This window comes from Brassica napus, chromosome A3 (assembly GCF_020379485.1).
Source record: "Brassica napus cultivar Da-Ae chromosome A3, Da-Ae, whole genome shotgun sequence".
Taxonomy (NCBI): Eukaryota; Viridiplantae; Streptophyta; class Magnoliopsida; order Brassicales; family Brassicaceae; genus Brassica; species Brassica napus.
In genome coordinates this window covers 33,241,774-33,261,837 of record NC_063436.1, presented here as the reverse complement: position 1 = coordinate 33,261,837, position 20,064 = coordinate 33,241,774, and the positions used below count along the sequence as shown (strand labels likewise).

At 42.9% G+C, this 20,064-nt stretch overlaps 1 protein-coding gene and 1 non-coding gene across 2 annotated transcripts; one reads left to right on the top strand and one right to left on the bottom strand.

Moving 5' to 3' along the window:
• Window positions 1-8,028: 8,028 nt before the first annotated feature.
• LOC125607727 lies at window positions 8,029-8,135 on the bottom strand. Its single transcript, XR_007338797.1, has one exon. It is a non-coding gene; the product is annotated as a small nucleolar RNA R71 (small nucleolar RNA).
• A 1,057-nt stretch (window positions 8,136-9,192) lies between these two features.
• On the top strand, window positions 9,193-9,786 carry LOC106384763. Its single transcript, XM_013824674.1, has one exon. The coding sequence runs from the start codon at window positions 9,193-9,195 to the stop codon at window positions 9,784-9,786; it is 594 nt and encodes a 197-aa protein (XP_013680128.1).
• Window positions 9,787-20,064: the final 10,278 nt, after the last annotated feature.

Sequence of the window (20,064 nt, the reverse complement as noted above, 5' to 3'; positions counted from 1 at the left end):
CAAGACTTTGCCGTTGGTCGTGGAGTGTCCTCGGGACTGGTGGAACTAGCATAAGGTGTTTTCGTCATACTCTTGATTGCAGGTCCACGTGTTGCCCGTGGTTCGGCCTTGATCCGAATTGATCGTATAATTATGCGCCCCTTAGAGATCTTTCCCCTCGTGATAGACGTACTTGTCGTTACGAGAGTTCTTCTTTCTTGTTTTCGGATCCACGTCCTTCGAGGATGGTCTTGCCGCCTTAGGTTTTTGCGATAAGACTTTAGTTTCTTCCTCGACTATGATGTAGTCCTGTTGCTTTGTGGAGGGCGTCCTGATTCGTTCGCGGTTTGTCGAGGGTTATCCACTTTCTGAATTTTGACTTGTACCAGAGCTTCTTTCTCAGCGCGTCAATGGCCACTTTGTCGCTTATCCCGCTGACCCTGGACATTATCAGCTTGAAGGCGGATAAACTCGTGGAGGGGTTCGTCTTCCCTCCAGGAGAGACTCCAGAGATCGACATAGGAAGTTTCTCTGTCTATGAACACAAAGTATTGTTTAAGAAATTCCGATGCGAGCTGTTGGAAACTCCCGATAGTGTTGCGTTGAAGGCGTGCGAACCATTCGAGCGCCGCTCCTTCCAGATTTTCGACGAACAGGCGGCAGTAGCCGGCATCCGTTTTGCTATCCTTCAGTCTAGCTCTTCCCATCGCGATGTGGAAAGCCTGATGGTGCGCTTTTGGATCAGGCGTACCATCGTACTTCGGTACTTTGATTTTTCCCGGATCGGATACTCTCATGTCCGAAATGCGACTGGTAAAAGGGGTCTTCCGAGCTCCTTCCAGCAGTCGATCAATTTCGGGGGCAGCACTAGTAGCATGATGGATTTGAGACTTCATGGCCCTCACTTCCGCTGCAGTCTTGGTGATGTAGTCGCGAAGATCGCGGACATCCGATGTCTCGTCAGTAGATTTCCGAGCCTGTTGGCGTTTACTGCAAGTGACCTCGGTTTGCCTTTCAGCCAGCTCCTCTTGTTCGTTCCAATAGGCGATTTCCTCTTCTTCTGTCATTGGTTTTTCGGACGGGGAGCCTTCCCGAGCAGATCGGCTTCTGGTCCTTCTTGGATGTCTGTCGACATCCTCGTCGGTGTCGTTGGAGACATCGCTAGGATCCAGGTCAATGCGTTCGGCTTCGTTGTCCTCCGAATCCTTTGCAGGGGGCGGAGGACTTTCAGGGTTCCCCTTTTCGATAGGAGATTTCTCGCTAGGGTTTTGACCGAAGGTCGTTCCCGCGCGACTCCAGATCTGTCGAGTGGGGTAGCGAAGTCGAGCTTCTTCCCGCGGATTTTGGTGGTTTCGCGGGGACGGATTGCTCGAGTCCTTGCCGTTAAGGTTTCAACCTGTTTGGTCAAGGAACTCACGAGCTTATCCTGTTTTTCCGACCTTTTCTCATAGGTGGCGAACATCTTTTTAAACTCCTCGAGCATCACGGCGTTGGCTAGTGCGTTGGCCGCGGATACGTCCGCTGCTGGAGTGTGGAGATCGGTGCTGCTGCCTCCTTTAAGAGGAGTCTGCACGTTATCCGCGTTGTTAGTTGACATGTCTGATTGAGCGTGATGTGGCTTTTGCGGGTTAGATTGATCCGTACCCCCCTCCTTCTAGCGCCATACTGTGGGAACCGAAATTCGCACTGTCGATTTCCGTTTAAATAAGGAAACTAGGAAAACCCTAATTTCCCAGAGGACTCGGATATCTGCTAATTACCACACATGAAGCAATCAGAACACGAGAATAACAACGATAAGAATAAGAAATCGAAAAAAGAGAGCAAAGTAGATCTTATTCCGAATCTGTGTATGAGCGTTTACAACAAGGTATAAGCCTGGGCTCGAGAGCTGTCGGCGAGATTCCTAGTTCTAGAAACCTAAGACGGCTAAACCTAATTGAGTCGCAGCTCGAAATAACAAAAACGGAAAATTGCCTAAATTGCTCTAAGTTCTAAGTTTGCTCTGAAAAAGTTCTCTCTCATGTGCTCCTCGCCTAGGACTCCTTATATACTAGCTCCAAGGTTGTTTTACGCTTTTACTCTTCTGCCCTTAAGCCATCACAGCATAAAAATGGAGATATTCTATTTTTCCCGATCTTCACAATTATCTTCAAAACTTCCGTATTTATCCGCGGAAACTTGACATTTATCCTTCCTTGTGGACCAAGCGTAAACCGTGCTGTGGTTTACGGGCTTTTAGTTAAGAAATCGTAGGATGGGCCTCGAGTCGTGTCTTAGGTCCCTATGGGCCGTCTTCTGACTCGACATGTTTATTACGATTTCTTTCGATAAAGAACGAACTTTCCGCAGTTTTTAATCCGCAAAGTTTGATCAATGATTTATAATAGCGGAAAACATAGACTGAGCTCGCTACGGTCTTCGGGAAATAGCATTTGAAGGTTTGACGAGAATGCATGGACTGGTGTCGTATCGATGTTCGGAAGAGCTCGGTCGTTACGCAGCGACCGAACTTTGGCTCGAGCCCGGTTGCTACGTAGCGACCGAGCGGGATGAACGCTTGGTCGCTACGTAGCGACCGAGCTTGGCTCGGGCTCGGTCGCTACATAGCGATCGAGCGGGACGGACGCTATGTCGCTACGTAGCGACCGAGCGGGACGGATGCTCTGTCGCTACGTAGCGACCAAACAAAACGGACGCTCGGTCGCTACGTAGCGACCGAGCTTGGCTCGGGCTCGGTCGCTACGTAGCGACCGAGCTTTGGCTTGGACTTGGTTGCTATGTAGCGACCAGATAGCGTGCATGCGCGGTAGTTTCGCAATGATCGAGCTCGAGTTGTCCATTTTGAGCTTCAAGGATACTTCTTCGTAAAAACTTCGTATTGGTTATTTTTTACGAGAATCATATTTTTCTTTTACTATCTTCTCGAAAATACGATTTCCGAGGGTTTCCAGGTGTTAATTCCGTCGTGTCCGTTTTTGACCCCAACAATATTCATCTGGTATTAATTCTTCCAAAGTTTCAATGTGATCTTGTGGGTGCTCTGGGAGGGATCCACGAAATGGGTTTTGACGAACCATACGGTAGTAATCTGCGTTAAACTTAGATTTATTGGTATCGTCTCCTGGTATTTTGATAGCGGACCTATTGGAATAGGTCTTACCAGGATCAAGGTTGTCTTGCATGGACAAATTTATATCTTCACCTTTAGTTAAGGTGGAATTTTCCTTAACAGGGATTTCAGTCCCCTGCTCAGTTTGGACTACATTCTCATTAGCGGGCTTGGTAAGAGAAACCTTACCTGCTTCCGGCTGGGAGGTATCGATCGATGTTGGCAGCTCCGTATCGGTCGATTCTTCTGACTCAACGTCGCTCAATGGAAATGTGTCACCGTCGATTGATGGTTGGTCGCGCTCTGTGTTCTCCATTCTTTGTGTCTGCGTAACAGATTAAGAAAGAAAACTTCTAGCAAGTTTTTCGTGACAAGTCGATACTAAATTCTAAATTAAATCTAATGGTAATAAGAAAGAGTCTCCGGCAACGGCGCCAAATTTGATATCACTCAAATTACCCTAAAGAGTGTTACACTCATCAAAAGAGGTTCAGATGTAGTACTTAGGGATCGAATCCACAGAGACTCTAGGATTACTCAACAGACTTAAATAATTAGAAATGAAGATAGACTAAAAGATTTTAATAGTTTTAAAAGCAGTAAATGATATATCAAAAACAATAGTGAAACGATAGATTGAATTGAAGTGGTTTCAAGAATGAGAAAGCAGCTAGATTCAGGTAAATCTCAGGTATGAAATGCCTGCACTTAGTTTACACTAAAGTGTTTGACGGATTTTGAACTAAACAATGGTTTAACCGGATAGGTTATCTTCACTAGATCTCGGATCTCAACTGTCGTATTATAATCTCAAGAGAGTGTCGATCGATGTGACTTGATGTACATCGACCGATACACCTTTGTAGCAATCGACCGATAGAACGATAGTTGTGTCGATCGATGGTTATTCTAGCGAGCTTTGCGAACGGGTTTAACTTGTTCTCTAACCTTCTCAGACCAACTGTCGTTGCACCTGAGTTAGTTAGATCACGCAAGTGGGTTCAGGTATTGAGGGGAAACGGTTAGTCAGACTCAATTAATCTTAAGATCTAAAATGAAGGTGATCAATCTCAATTTTAGCATTAAGTTCACAAGCAATGAAAGAACAATCAAAACACCTTTTTAATAGTCATATTAGCAGTACATAATTTCAACCATGGTGAGAAACCTAAATCTAACAATTGGTTTACTCAAACATATTCATGAGAGACAAAGTCATGATGGCGTGAAATAAACTCAACTGAAACATAAAACACAAATAGATAGAGTAATAGAAATAAAGGAGTTCAAGATCTTCTCTGTTTTGCAGTCTCAGATCTATCTCTCCAATTCTAAGCTCTTCTAATGGTAGCCAAAATGCTTCTTCTCCAAACTAGGTATTTTTGCAAGTGTCTGCCTAAAATGATATAAAACCTAGTGTATATAGCCTAACAGGCGGCTAGGGACTTAAGTTGCAAATAATAGATCTTCTAGGAAATGAAATCTTTTAATTCGCGATCACACTCGTGTGACTAGGCATCGATCGATGCACATGTATGTTTTTGGATCGATGGTAAGTGATTCTGATCGACCGATGTTGCTCTTCAAGCGTCGATCGATTTTCCTTGCGTAAAAGCATTCCAAAATATCCCAAAAGTATCATTTCCTTTCATCAGGTGAATAAATCTGTAATTGCTTTGAAAAGACTCTAAAACATGATTAATACATCTTAAAACTTTTATATACCATGTATAAGAACGGGTGAAAATCATGGTATATCAGACATGCAGGTAAACAATAGTTCATATATTTTCTCTCTACTAATTTTCTCTCTCAGTCAAAGTCTGCTTATATTGCAAGATCATTGACCAAGATTGGACATGCTTCCATGAATCAAGCTTTAATGGTTTTAGCCACCAAATCATGTTCACTTCTTTTTGACCTATATCTTAGGATTATTTGTGAATCAAGCCTTAATGGTTGTAGTCACCAAGTCTTGTTCTAATCCTTTACCTATAGAATTCTTATGAAGCAATCCTTAATGGTTGTAGCCACCAAGTCATGTTCGAATCTCATCCTAATAAATCTATCTATATATATTAATATTATTATTTTTTTTGCATAACTATATCTATAATTTTATCTATATTTCGAAATAGAGAGAGAAAGGATGATAAATCTACACAAGGCTTTATCTTCCATACTTGTTTGAAGAATCTGATCCCATGTATACCAAGCCCCAAGACAAGTATAATTGACAAGTAGAATTGAGCTCAATTAGGTTGGAGGTCAGCTTTTCTTCTTTCAAACACTCTCAGCAAGTGTAACATAGTTGACAGGTTGATCCACATTGTAATCTTTAGTACTGTCTGCAACTAGTAAGTCTAGAATGGTGTGGTTAGATAACAAGCAAAATCAATAAGTTCATCATCCCCTTCTTGACTAATAAAAACGTTTTGAAAATATTTTAATAAAACTCATGAATAAACTACTATCAGTAAACCTCCCCCCCCCCAGACATAAACTACACTATCCCTAGTGTAAATTCAGTCGAAGTTATGGTGTTAACTAAATCGTAAGGACTCAATGTAACAAGTTAGAACGATATACCAGACCTAAATGGATGTTGATCGATGTAAAGGTATTGATATCGGTCGCGGCAGGTGATGTTATGTCGATCGATATCAGCAGTGTTCCATCGGTCGATACTCACGGCAATCGTCTACTGTGATCTTTTTTTATGACCTGTAATAATTAAAACCAACATAAATACTAGATTAATAAAAACTAATTAAGTATTACCTAATAGTGGGTTGTCTTCCACTCAGCGCTTTGTTATAGTCATTTAGCTTGACTTTTTGGAGGTGATTTGGCTAGTAATATTGAAAGCTGAAACTTTCTGGGAAACAAGTGTCCATATCTTCTCTACGTTTGTTGAACCATGTCCCAGTAAGGTCCCTAATTGCTTCATCTCCTATGCGCCATTTGTCCTTCATTGTTGCAGTTGTGTTTTCTATCTTCTACAATCTATCTCCAAGACTTTCAAGGTTGATCTGATGTCTCATAAGTGTGGTGTAAGTGTCAGTTGAGATATCCTCTCCATGGTTGTGTGTATCAGACCTATCTGCATGTTACCTTTGGTACTAGCCTGCCTCGGTTTGTAGCTTCGTTGATCGATGTCCTTATGTGACTGTCGATCAATATGTTGGTGCGTCTGTTGATCGATGATGATGCTTCTGGTCGACGGGCGATGTTTCAACCTGAATCTCTACTATCTCCCTCTGTTTGCTTCTATCTGAGAAGTCAAAGAGCTCATGGTAAGGTCCATTGGGAAATAGATGTCATCACATCTCCTTCAGCTCAAACACATGACTGATGTTGGAGACGTTTCCAAACGTCCTTAAGAGGGTCTCTCACAAGTGTTTGGAGTCTCTTAGTAGCTGTAAGCTTCAAGAAGAGGGACATCAAAAGATCCTTGCAGCACGAAGAGCACCATCAAGGGAGATTTCTTGCACCCACTTCTTTGCTTCAGCTTTGGTGAGAGTCTTTTCCTCTTCACCTTCTTCAGTTTGGTTGGACATTGGCTTCAGACCATCATCATTGATGTGGCTCCACAGCCTTAGCCTTCCAATAGCAGTCTTCACCAATCGAGACGACAAGAGGTAGTTTGAACCACCTTGGACATTGGCTTCGGACCATCATCATTGATAAGGTTTGCTTTAATTCAAACCATCCAATGAGCTTCTTCCTTCTGCATAAAGCTTCTTTTGCTTTATCCAGCTCTTCTCCAGCCTATCACACGCTCCTCCTCTTCCCTTGCAACGGTCTGATGCCTTAGCAAAGGGAATAGGGCTTCTCTTCTTCATCCAAAGTTACCCGGGTAACTAGTATAACTAGTATACTAGGATAACTAGGGTAACTTTGGTTTAACCCTTGGAAGTTACTCGGGTAACTAGTATTACTACGCCATGTACGCCTCTTCATCATACTCAACTTCTCATGTCTTTCTCTTCCCATATATTGATCTCATCTCAACGAAGCTCGAAGCTCTTTCCATTAGCTTTCTGATATCATCCTTAGACACATGGATGATGTATCCATCCACATCTCTTGCATATCCCTGATCATCTTTGTAGACTCCATACTCATCTTTTTCTTCCCAATGGAATATCCTAGTTCCAAAAAGGTCATAGGCTCTTCTGCCGAATTCTGGACGTCTGTCGTTCGATGGAGGGGTGTCAACGTCGATCGACGGTCGAGTACGATTTGGATACTTCTGCTTGAGGTGATTTTCTGTACCACCAGCTGTGCAAAACTCGTTTGTAACCCTTGGAAGTTACTCAGGTGCATGACCAGTAGATATACTCGGAGCAACGCACAAGGACCATTATTCACGTTAAGTAACGAAGAGCTCGCAAGATTAGAAGACAGAACCGTCAACAACCGCGGCCTACTAACACCACAATGGTTGATCACGGAGGCCATGATGATCTCACTGCTGCAATGGCGCTCATGCAACAACAGATGCAGCAGATGCAAACAGATTATCAATGCACAAGAAGCTGCTCGCCAAGCAGCCGCCGACCTCGCTGCTCAGCAAGTCGAGCAACAAGGCGCTCCCATCGGGGAGCGGAACCTTCCGCGAAACTTCCCCACCACTCGATCCGCCATCATCCCTCCTCCCTGCACTCGACATGATTATGAAATCAAACCTGCTTTGATCAGCTTGGGGCAGAAGAAAATGTTTAACGGTCACGTGGCTAAAATCCCTTTGGACCACATCGAGAACTTCGAGAGAGTCTGTGATTTCTCTCGCGCTAATGGAGTGCCTCCAGACTACATCAAATGCACGTTGTCAAGCTCGCTGGCTTGACTCGCTCCCAACCGGTACGCTCACTACATGGGAACAAGTCAGAGCAGCGTTCTTAAGCCAGTTCTACACGAAGTCCAAAACCGCAGCTCTGAGGCATAAGATCTCGAATTTCAAGCAAAAGACTGACGAACCTTTCTATGATGCTTGGGAGCGTTACAAGGAATACCGAAGGGAGTTCCCTTACCATGGGTTTGAGGATGCCTATATACTGGAAGTGTTCTACGATGGAGTGAGCTATGAGTTTTGCAATGCTCTAGATTCGTCGAGCAATGGGAATTTCATGACCCAAACAACACCTGGTGCATTCGCACTGATTGAAAATATGGCATCTAGCTCCCTCAATAAGAACAAGGAGAATGACAGCTCCAAAAGCATAAACAGCATAGACGACCTCGCGGCCAAGGTTGACCAGCTGTGGAACGGTAATCAGAGCCAAGTGTTCATCATGGAGGAAGCTGCGTCAGAGAACAATGTTTCAGACACTACACCTGAAGGAGACAATACCATGGATGATCAGCAAGAAGTGAGCTACGATAATGGACAAGGATGGTAGTACAAAACTACCACCCGAATCCCAATGTTAGGAACAATTCTCACCTCTTTGCGTATCCCAAGGCTGACAAACCGGTTGACAATGCACAGAACGGTCAAGGGCAGAACATCGGCTATCAGAAACCATACCAGGCAAAAACATATGTCCTGAGCCAAGCGCAGCACAACCAGTTCCAGAACAAGAAACAGCAAACTGCTCAACAGACCGCTCCTTCGCCAGCGATTGCTCTGTAAGACGAGAGAAAGGGTCTAGCGACGATGATGCAGCAGTTGCTCCAGGGTCAGCAAATTCAAGGGAAAGCGTTGAATCAAGTCACCACGGACATCAACTCCAGGATGAACCACATGTTCAATGACTTGAGTACCAAATATGATAACGTAGCTAGTCATATGCGCCAGATGGATGTTCATATCGCGCAGACAGCCGAGAGCGTCAAGAGGCAGCAAGGTACTCTACCTGGAAGGACCGATAAAAACCCTAAGCAATGCAATGCCGTAGCACTAAGGAGTGGAAGAACCACGATCTGAACCACCCCCTTTGTCTGACGAGGAACCGAAACAGTATGCTGAGACTGATCCAACCCCTGTCGCTCAACCCGTTGAGCCTGTTCCTCCGCGCGAATACATCCCTAAGGTTCCATATCTTGTTCCGGTCAAGACATCTCGCAAGGATCGGGAGGAGACCAAGTGAAAGAAGATGCTAGAGGATCTAACTATCAAGTTACCTCTTGTGGATGCGATCCAGATGATACCTTCTATGCGCAACTTGATGAAAGGGTTAATCTCTGGCAAGGTAACTGGAGACAGTGAACTATTTGTGGTTTCAAAAGAATGCACTGCGGTACTTCAGAACAAGCCGATTAATAAATTGGATGATCCAAACAAGTTTGTTCTCTCCATACAAATTGGGAGAACCATATTCGCTTGTTCTCTATGCGATCTGGGTTCCAGTGTCAATCTTATGCCTTACTCCGTGGCAAAACGAATGGGCTTCACAGACTTCAAGCCGACGACAATCTCCCTGGTGTTCGCCGATAGATCAGTCAAGTCACCGGTGGGTACTCTGGAAGACCTTCATGTCCGAGTGGGTAACATATTTGTTCCGACAGATTTTGTGGTTCTGGAGGTTAAAGAAGAACCGAGAGATCCACTCATCCTAGGTCGTCCTTTCTTGTGCACAGCTGGTGCGATCATTGATGTTCGACAAGGAAGGATTGATCTTCACATAGGAGACATTGCGATGAACTTAGAAATGAACAAATTGCTGAAGAAACCGATGTTAGATGCATAGACCTACACCGTTGAAGATAAAGATCAGGTGCTATTCCCTCAGGAAGGAATGATTGAAGAAATCCTGACCGATGATCCACTCAAGCTAGCCCTGATCCATTCTAAGACAGAGCATAACATCACGACCGTGGACGCGGATGGCTACGACAAGATGCTTGACTTTGCCAAAAGCATGGAAGGGCTTATCGCCTATCTAAGTCTGGGGGAGAAAGAAGAGAGCAATCAGAGCGATGCCACTTGAGCAGTCGTTTCGAAAGGCGCTACTAAGCCGAACATGCAACTCGACGATCCATGGAGCAAACTGAAAGCTCCAAAGATCGAGCTCAAATCACTCCCTACAGGGCTCAGGTAGGTCAAAAACTCGTCAGGGGTAATCTTGTAATTTGGTGAAGCCTTGGGTTTAAAGTCGGCTGGAACCAAGTCGTGCGTTCCGCGTCTCGACATCGATCGATGGCACAGGATGTACATCAATCGATTTCTTCCTCTTTGTATCGACCTCTAATGGTCAGCTCGGATGAAATCTCTTTTAAGCTCCTAAATGCTCCATAATCATCACTTTACTCTAAGATACCTCTGAACCTGAAAACATACCTAATAGGATATAATATATATAGTATATAGATAGTAAAACATTTATATACCATGGATGAAAATGGGTTAAATCCATGATATATCAACTCCCCCAGACTTACCATTTTGCTTGTCCTCAATCAAAACAAACATGCAATCTCTATGAAAGAGGTTTGAAAACAGCAAGGACTTACAGATTTAAAACATAGAAATCATTACCTCTACAATATCGCAAACCACATCTAAAAAGTCCTAATCGCAAAAGCACATTATGCAATATCCTAGCTTAGCAACCAATTTCAACTAGTCTACAACTCAGCAAATCATGTCTGACATTTCCCACTACCAACCTCATTTCTTAGCATAAATATAAAAGTGCATGTTTTATCTTGGGAGTATCGATCACAGGATGCAAGGATTTCAGACAAGTATCTGGAACAGCAGGTAAAAGTTAGTTCATAATTTCTCTCTTGAGTCAAAGTCTGCTTCCATTGCAGGATTAGTGACCAATATTGGACAGGCTTCCATGAATCAAGACTTAATGGTGGTTGCCACCAAGCCCTGTTCACATCTTTGTGACCTATATCCAAGAATTCTTTGTGAAGCGAGCCTTGAAGATTTCCGCCTCCAAGTCCCGTTTAAATTCTTTTTGTTGGAATCTTAATGAAGCAAACCTTAATGGTTTTAGCCACCAAGTCCTATTCAGACTCCTCCTAACTACATCCTAACTCCTAGTAATAAATTTTGGATTTTTTTTCTTTTTTTTAGATAAAAACTAACTACTCTAGGGTCGAAATAGAGAGAGAAAATTGTGATAAATGAATCTACACAAGGCGTTACCTTCCAGACTGGTCTGAAGAATCTGATCCCATGTATACCAAGCCCCAAGACAAGCGATTATGTGAGGTTTAGTGTTAAAAGTCAGCTTTGGTTCCTTCAAACAATTGAGGCAAGTGTGTATAGTTGACAGGTTGATCCACTTTAACATCTTAGTACTATATACAATCAGTAAATCTAGAATGGTGCTAAAGAGTGGTTAGACATTCAAGTATAAATCAATAATAAAATCATAGTCCCTTTAACATAGCTAAGCATAATTTTATTAAAATATTTTTATAAGAATCAGATAAATTATATCAGTAAACCTCCCCCCCCCCCAAACTTAAATTACACTGTCCCAGTGTAACACAGTAAGAGTTATGGTGAAAAATAAATCATAAGTACTCAATGTAACAAGTTAGGAAGATAAACCTGACCGGAGTGGGAATCGATCGATGCACATCGGTTTGCATCGATCGTCGTATGTGATTGTATGTCGATCGATATCGACGTCTCGTCCACGGTCGATATGTTGGTCATCATCCTACTTGGGTCTTGCAATAAATCTGAAAGAATGAAAACGAAAGTAGATACTAATAACTAAGAAAATCAATTAAAATTACCTAATAGTGGGTTGCCTCCCACTCAGCGCTTTGTTATAGTCATTTAGCTTGATTGTGGAATTATGTGGCTAGTTGGTGGAAAGACAACTACTTGTTGGGAAACAAGCATCCACTTCATCTCTGCACATTTTGGACCAAGATACAATGAAACTTCTTGTGGCCACATCATTTCTGGTCCATCTCTCATCCATCTTCTGTATTGCATTTGATATGTTCTATAGCCTTTCTAGGATGTCTTCAATCCTGAACTGATACCATCCTATCTTGTCATAGGCGTATGCTAATAGCTCATTCAGTTCGTCATGCATTGACTCCATTTTGTTTTGCATCAGCTGCTCGTCGTCTGGTGTAGACGTGGTATCGATCGATGCGACAAGGTGTCTATCGATCGTTGCTGGTGCAGTATTGTCGATCGATTTGGAGCGTTCTCTGTCGATCGATGCTGATATCTGGTGTTGAGATGCGAGTTTCCTCTGAATGTCTTTGGCTTCCTTCTGGAACCATTCTGCTTGGCTATCCAGTCCACTGAGTCTGACGTCGAATGGAAAGTAGATGTCATCACGCCGCTTCTCAAGGAATTCCTCCATGGTGTCTATAGCTGTGTAAAGCTTTGATGTGATATGATCAACTTCTGCTGCTATGCAAGGAAGATATTCTGTAGGTTTCTTGCCGTCGAGCGATGCCCTGCGGAACCTATCGATCGATGTTGAACATTCTTCCTGAAAATCATGTTGATCATTAAGCTTACCAATGTCCCTCTGGACATTCATCATCTGTGTGGACAAGGTGTCCAAGTATCGCATGATAGGTGAGGTGAAACGGTCGTGCATATCCTCATAAGATTTTAACCTATCTTCCATGGTTGCGAACTTGCTGTCGATCGATGTGATGGTGCAGATATCGATCGATGTGGCTGGTTGTGGATCCTTCGTGCGAATGATGTATAAATCTTGCTGTAGCAGATCAATTCTCGTACATAACCAGTCCACATTGTTGTTGAGAGGATTGTATACATTGTTAATCCTCGTGTTGATGTATGCAATCTCCCATTCATCCTTCTTCTCTGCCAAACTTTCTGGTTCTGTAGGAATTTGAGATGTTTGTGGCTTGACGTCGATCGATGTTGATGTCGTAGCTTCTTTCTCAAGGCTGTGTTGCATACTCTCAATTTAGTCCTCATATATGCCATACTTCTGAAAAGCTCATTGTAACCTCTGTCCAAAGGCTGATAGGTGTCATCTACCAATGTCTTGAGTTCATCTCCTAGCTTTTCCTGAGCTCCACAAATACAAGTCACCATCTCATTGATCTCATCTTTGGTGTAGATCTCTTGTGCTAGTCTTGTAGGTGTGAAAGAAGTGGCATGTTCTAGGAGACATATGTGACTCTCTTCAAATAGGGATGCTCTCTCCAAAATTTTTCTGAGGTTGTCCTTGGTAACAGGGATCATCTCACCAGCTATGCTCCTTGCATATCCAGACTCATCTCTGTAGACACCATATTTGTCCTTTTGTTCCCATCTGAACTTTCTGGCTCCATAGATGTCATAAGCGCGATGTCCACATTCGTAATATCTGTCGATCAATGGTGAAGGTGCCTTATCGAGCGACGTTGGTGTTATCCTGTCGAGCGATGTAGGAGCAACCATATCGATCGATGCTAGGCCAACTGGTCTGCACGATTGGTGTGAACCAATTTCTGTTGTGTGGCCCTTGGAAATTCGTCTGGAACAGCTGGAATATTGTCTGGAATGCTGCGTTGCTGCAGATTCAAGTTGTCTGGTCCATTGGCCAACTGAAGAATATCTGCTATGTCCTCTCTAGATACTTGTAGAATTCTTCCATCCATAGCTCTTCCCTGAAAATACCAAATTCATCAGGAGTTAGAAAATCGTAATCAATACTCATATTCTTCTTAGTAAATAAAGAAGGTTTAGGTTTAGAATAAGAATCGATCAATGTTGATACTGGAGTATCGATCGAGGGCAAACTTTTGTCTGCTGAATCAGGGTTTCTGGATTGAATGCTCCTCCTGGATGTTCCTTCTGATAGGTTTGTGGGAGCGTTCATCTTTTCTGTTTCGGTGTCGTGAGAAGTGATCTGGGGTGCAAAACTCCTTATATAGGTATTGGTAAACCTACTTGGAATTGGAATATTCCCTTTTTCCTTTTCAAAGGCGACGACTTTAATATCGATCGATGTACCAGGCGTGGTATCGATTGATGCATAAGAACGTTTTGCTGGATGAGGGTCGGTATCGACCGATGCTGAGTAGACTCTGTCGATCGATGGTGGAGACGTGTTGTTGAAGGAATCGCTTGAATATTTGTCATCCTGCATAGCAATCTCTATAGCTCTTTCCTTCCAGTAATCCTCATCATACTCCTCAGTAGGATCCTCAATGGGTGAAGTAATTACAGTCTCTATTGCAAAACTTTCATGGAATCAACACTCTGCCCAACTGCCTATGGAATAGTCGTCTTGTCCTCTCTTGTGGGGTTGTTGAAATGCAAAGTATGGATAACACTGATCTGGTAATGTGAAGTGGTCTACCGGTCGCTTCCCGTCGAGCGACGTGGGATAGCGTTCATCGGTCGTCGGTGACTCATTGGAATCAATCGATGTCGCAGTGTGAGTATCGATCGATTATGAGTACTCTGTTTCGTACTCTGCTCCACAATGGCATGCTACAATGTAGCCAAGATCATTTCCAAGGTCCACAAGGTTGACCTGTTGTCTCACAACACGAACTGGGTCATAGCGGATGTCTGGATCTATCAGTGTCTGACATAATCTGTTGGTGTTTATGTCACATACAGCTCCTATTGTAGCTAGGAAAGCTCTTCCAAGCAGAAGTGAAGAGTTTCAGTTAAGCTTGATGTCCAGGACATGAAAATCTATTCGGACAAGGGCATTACCAATCTGTACCTTAAGGTCTCTTATGATGCCTCTTGAGCTTCTTTCTGAAAGGTCCACGAAGATGAAAGATTCTGATCAGGGCTCTATTTTCAAACCAGCTGGTCTGCCATAACCTTAGGTAGTATGCTGACTGATGCTTCTGTGTCACAAAGTACATGGGAAAATTCAATACCCTTCACCACCCATAGTATTGCAAACTTCCCAAGATCACTCTTCTTCTTCAATGTGATCCTTAGTTTCATCCTTTCCCTTACATGATGAAACATTCTCCTAATGTCCTCCTCAGTCTCCTTAGTGTCTCTGAAGAACATCCACAACCGGTGTGTGAAATAAACTTCCTCAAAAAGTTTCTCCACAGGGATTCTGAGGACTCTCTTAGTGAAACCATCCATCTCCTTATCATTAGCTTCCCTCTTAAGGTTCTTAGGAATCTTCTCCTTTCCTTTCCTTAACCTTTTTCCTTATGTTGCCTCATCAACTTGCATAGGCTTGGGTGTAGTGTCAGAAGGGTTGGTTGTAGGTTCTGGTCGGTTTGCTAAAGGTTTAGGAGGTTTTCTGAGTGCGTTGATTCAGTTACTATCAATAGATGGTAACAGCACTCGGTAGGTGAGAGGTGCCCGTCGATAGATGGGAGGTGAGGGGGGTCGATCGATGTCGGTCTCTCTCTGTCGGTCGACGGCTGGCTCATGCGGTCGATCGATTTTGACGTAGAAAGGGGAGGGTGGGTGAGGATGTTTTTCTGCGAATTCCTCATGAGTCATGATTCGAAGTGCACTACACTCCGCAGTCGATTTAGCAGATAACGTCGATCGATGTTCAGGGTGATCCGTCGAGCGATCTTCGTCATGGTCTGTCGATCGATGTGTATCCATTGACATCGGTAGACACCAATGTGATCCGCCGAAACTCATGGAGCTTTCAACTTCAAAGTCTCCTTCTCCAAGCTTCTCATGCTTCATCACTTGCTAGAAATCATCATATATGATGGCATTTACATGGTGTTTTGCTTTCTCAACTCCTGCCTCTCTCACCAAGGCTTCTTGCCTCTTTACAGTGTCTCTAGTCTGAACCACTTGCATTTCAAGCTTCCTCACTTGAGTCCCTAAGGTCTCAATCCTCGTGTTCAGACTGTTGTAGGCTGAGTCTATCTTCCCATTGAAATCCACAGTGAGTTGTTGCTGTCCTTCTAGAACTCTGTCAAGCAATGCTTCAATCTTGGTTTCCTGAGTCTGTGGTGGTAGATTCTGGTAGAATGAGTTTCCATAGCTGATACCACTCAAATTACCCTAAGGAGTGTTACTCTCATCAAAAGAGGTTCAGATGTAGTACTTAGGGATCGAATCCACAAGGAGCTAGGGAACAATTAAATCTAGTGTTTATTAATTCTAAGAGTTGTAAATGTTTAAATGAAATAGCAATAGTAACAAGCGAAGAACTAGTAAATGTAACTTGGTTGGAAATGATATTAGATGCAGGGCCACTATTCAGGTGTTGGAGATTATAATACCTATAGATGCCTATTTGTTGCATGCATAATATATTAGAGCTCAATCGCTTAACTCAGTGATCAGCTGTCGCATGTTTCACTGGTTAACAAGCTAGATCTCGTGTCTCAACGGTTAGTATGTCGACAACGAAAGAGTGTTGATCAATGGTCTTATTGGAACGTCGACCGATACACCTTTGCCAACGTCGATCGATAGTCAGTTGAGGACATCGATCGACGGGTTCTAGCCAGGCCTATGCGCGAGTATGATATGCCCTATTAAGATACTAAACTGGCGGTTAGCCCTCTCTAGCAGTCCTAATATGATAGATAGATGTCAGGATGGGATAACAAGGGTGCTTGAATATGCAATCCTATGATCAAGTTCTAGTTAGCAATGTTAAAACAAGCAATGAATACAAATCTATCATGAATATCACAACAAGGCAGATCTATAGTTTGGGGCTAATCCCACAAACCTATCTGAACCCTGGTCATACAGGTTTCCATTCTTGTCCTGTCTGAGAATAACAATCGCAACCATGTTTCGCGACAAATGATCGATCGATGTATGCGGTGTAGTATCGATTGATGTCTAACGATGTAGATCGGTTGACGATGAAGGTCGGTGTCGGTCGATGGTTGGGTGCGAGAATCAGTCGACGTGAAAGCTGCTGCGTCGAGCGATGTGTAACGTTGGTGTTTGCGGATCGTGCGTTCCAAGTGAGCAGGATCTTCTGAGAATAGCATGTGTTTTTCCTTGTTGTTTCTGGTACTGCTGGGCATGTACTTGAAAATACAAGAAAATTTTTTTTAGTCAGAATGGAGGTAGAGAAAAGAATAAGAATCAATAACACTAAATCTAATGGCGATCAAAGCTCCCCGTCAACGTCTGCCAAATTTGATACCACTCAAATTACCCTAAGAAGTGAATTACTCTCTCAAATAAGAGGTTCAGTTGCAGTACTTAGGGATCGTACCTACAAGCAGCTAAGGAACCTATTAAATTTAGTAAGGTTATTAATTCTAGATGTTTGTTGTTTTATGGGTCAAAAGTAAATAGCAATCCTAATTGATCATGTCTGTTGCTCGACTAACAATATGATTGGGGGTGTAACTTATTGGAAGATATTAGATGTATAGTTTCTATTCAGGTGTTGGAGATTATAATCCTATAGATGCCTAACAGTTGCATTCATGATATATTAGAGTTCAACTCCTTAATCACAGTGATCATCGATGGCAATGTTTCACTGGTTAACTAACTAGATCCTGGATCTCAACTGTCGTCTTTTGATCATAAGAAAGTGTCGATCGATGATGCTATAGGGATATCGATCGATACACCTTTCGTAATATCGATCGATTGTCAGATGACAATATCGATCGATGCTTCTAGTGATCCAGACTTATCCAAGAAAAGGAGCTGGACCGAGCTAAGGAAAGAGCTGGACAAGATCAACCAAGTAAGATCAGCTCGATCAGCTAGTAGGCTAAGCTCAACTAGCTGGACCGACTGTCAGTCAGCTCAACTCAGCTTGGTGGAGTGTTCAGCGATTGGGCTGGTTGTTTGAGCTTGGGGTTGTTTCGAGTAGTTGGTTGGATCAGGTGCGGACCTGGACTGGTCCGACTAAGCCTTGCGTGTGTGAGAAACGTGCCAAGCAGTTAGAATCGGTTTCTGGCCGAAAGGCGCGTATGATAACCGCCCAAGCGATTGCAAAATACACCCTTTCGCCCTATTACCGTCCTGGCCGAGTTTCTATAAATATGGGGACTTGGGGTCAATTTTAGGGACATAATTTTCCTAAGGAAACAACAAAACTCGATCATAACCAAAGGCATCCGAAAGAGAGAGACTTGGGCGATCTGAAGAGAAGACTTAATCAAAATCAAATCCAGAAGATGATTCGGGCGTGATTGCCGAAGAACGATCCAAACATGTTGGATCTAAGGGAGAAAGACAAACATGCTGCGACTGGAACTCGGGTACGTCTAAGGTATGGACTGGATAAGCCATTGCCATGGCCTTCGGGTGGATCCGAACGGGGCTATGGCCGATCGGCCTAAACCGGTTTTGTCCTTCAAATATTTACTTGATCGTTTCTTCTACCTTATGCATGAATGATCGCGTGTCATGGTATCAGGATCGGATAATAGATCATGGCTTAGAGTCGGTCCGATCATGCGATCCGATGCTTAAGTGTTGGATCCGATAGATCACAGATCATAGCCATTTGGCTTGACGGGGTTATGGCCGATCTAGATCGTTCAGTGAGTAAGACTGTTTGATCTAGATCCGCAAACTGAACTTGATTGATCTGGTTAAACGACTGGATAAGTCGGATTATACTAAGGGGATTTCCAAGTTGAACTTAGAAAGAACCGATTATTGTTGCATGCATTAGAAACTGACTGGTTAAGTTATCGGATAGATGTTTATGTTTTGTTGGTTTCAGGACATGATGGTGATCGTGGGAAGGACTTGGCTTAGCCGTGAAGACTCGAGGCTGCGGATGGATGGGTGGTTGGATAGACTGATTTAGGATCGAACAATTGTAATAGCTTATAGCAAACTCTCAATTTGTATCAAATCCTTTGTGATATAAATAAAGAAATAAGATTGTCTTACAGCATATTGACTCTAATAAAAACGCATATAGACTCTATCATATGAATCAAATAATTGACCTTGGCCGAACCGTAGGAACCTCACTGGATCAAGTGTCCGGGTTAGGGCGCTTTATATCCTCAACCTCAACGGCTTCCCTTTGTTGGTCTTGCCACCTTGCGAATCAGGTTTTTCGTCGCTCGAGTCATACACATGTGTGTGGCTCCGGGTAGCTTTTGTTTTACGGTTAGATCTTTGTTGTCTCTCTATTGGCAGGCGCTCTAATTGCATGTAGGAGGCTGGTCTTGGGTTCTCCAACCCCGGTAAAGGCGTCAGTCTGATGCTTGGATTGGGTCAGTTTGGCTTCAATCGGTGAGGAGACTTGACTGAAGTGTGGTCTTCCCCGTGCTTGGGTGGCTTCTTGGCTTCTTGAACAAGCTAATCTTTAATTCTTATGAAAGAACTAAGGCTCCTGAAAATTTGGTTATATCGACACTGTGGCCTGTATTTTTGTGGATGCAGTTTACTTGCTGGCTTCTGGTCGTGGGCTAGCTACTCTAGCGGTGACCCGAAAAAAACTGGCATCTGAAGCAATGAGGTAAACCTCACCTTTTAAATGGTTATCATCGTCGGTTGAGAACAATCAATAATATTTTAAGGATTGTGGAGCGCTCTAACAGAACGTATCGGTGTAGTGAGCGACTGAAACTAGTGTCTTCATGTATTATTTAGAAAAATTTGTTCTAATTAGCTTGTATTTGAGATTTGAATTTCCGTCCAACAAGGTGATTTTAATATCGTATTTAGAAAAAAGTGTCCTATCTTATTATAAAAAGTCAAAAATTGCCAATAGATGTAAATCACTCGTTAACGAATTACTTGGTGACCATCGTCTTAACTGTAAATATATAGGTGTGACTCGTACATTATTGGAGTAACAAAAGTACAGAAATACAAAGTAATTGGGAGGAAAGACAAATAAAAAAGTTAGTGGTATATGGAGTAAACAAAAGTATTGAATTAATTATATTTATATATTTATGCGTTACTTCAGTTTTCTCTTGCTAAAAGAAGAGGGAAAATATTACCACTATTTAGGAGGAGACAAAATAACAATGATTATTTCCAGTGAGAACTAAGTAAATTTTTGAGTTTTTTATACCTAGAGACACTTTATCACTTTCCAATTACACTATAGGACACTTAGTGTTTGAAATACACTTTCTCATGTCAATAAAACTATTATGACCCTAAA

What these genes read in the sequence shown, in the direction of transcription:
- LOC106384763 (XM_013824674.1), top strand. Translation starts at nt 9,193, where the DNA reads ATGCTAGAGGATCTAACTATCAAGTTACCTCTTGTGGATGCGATCCAG.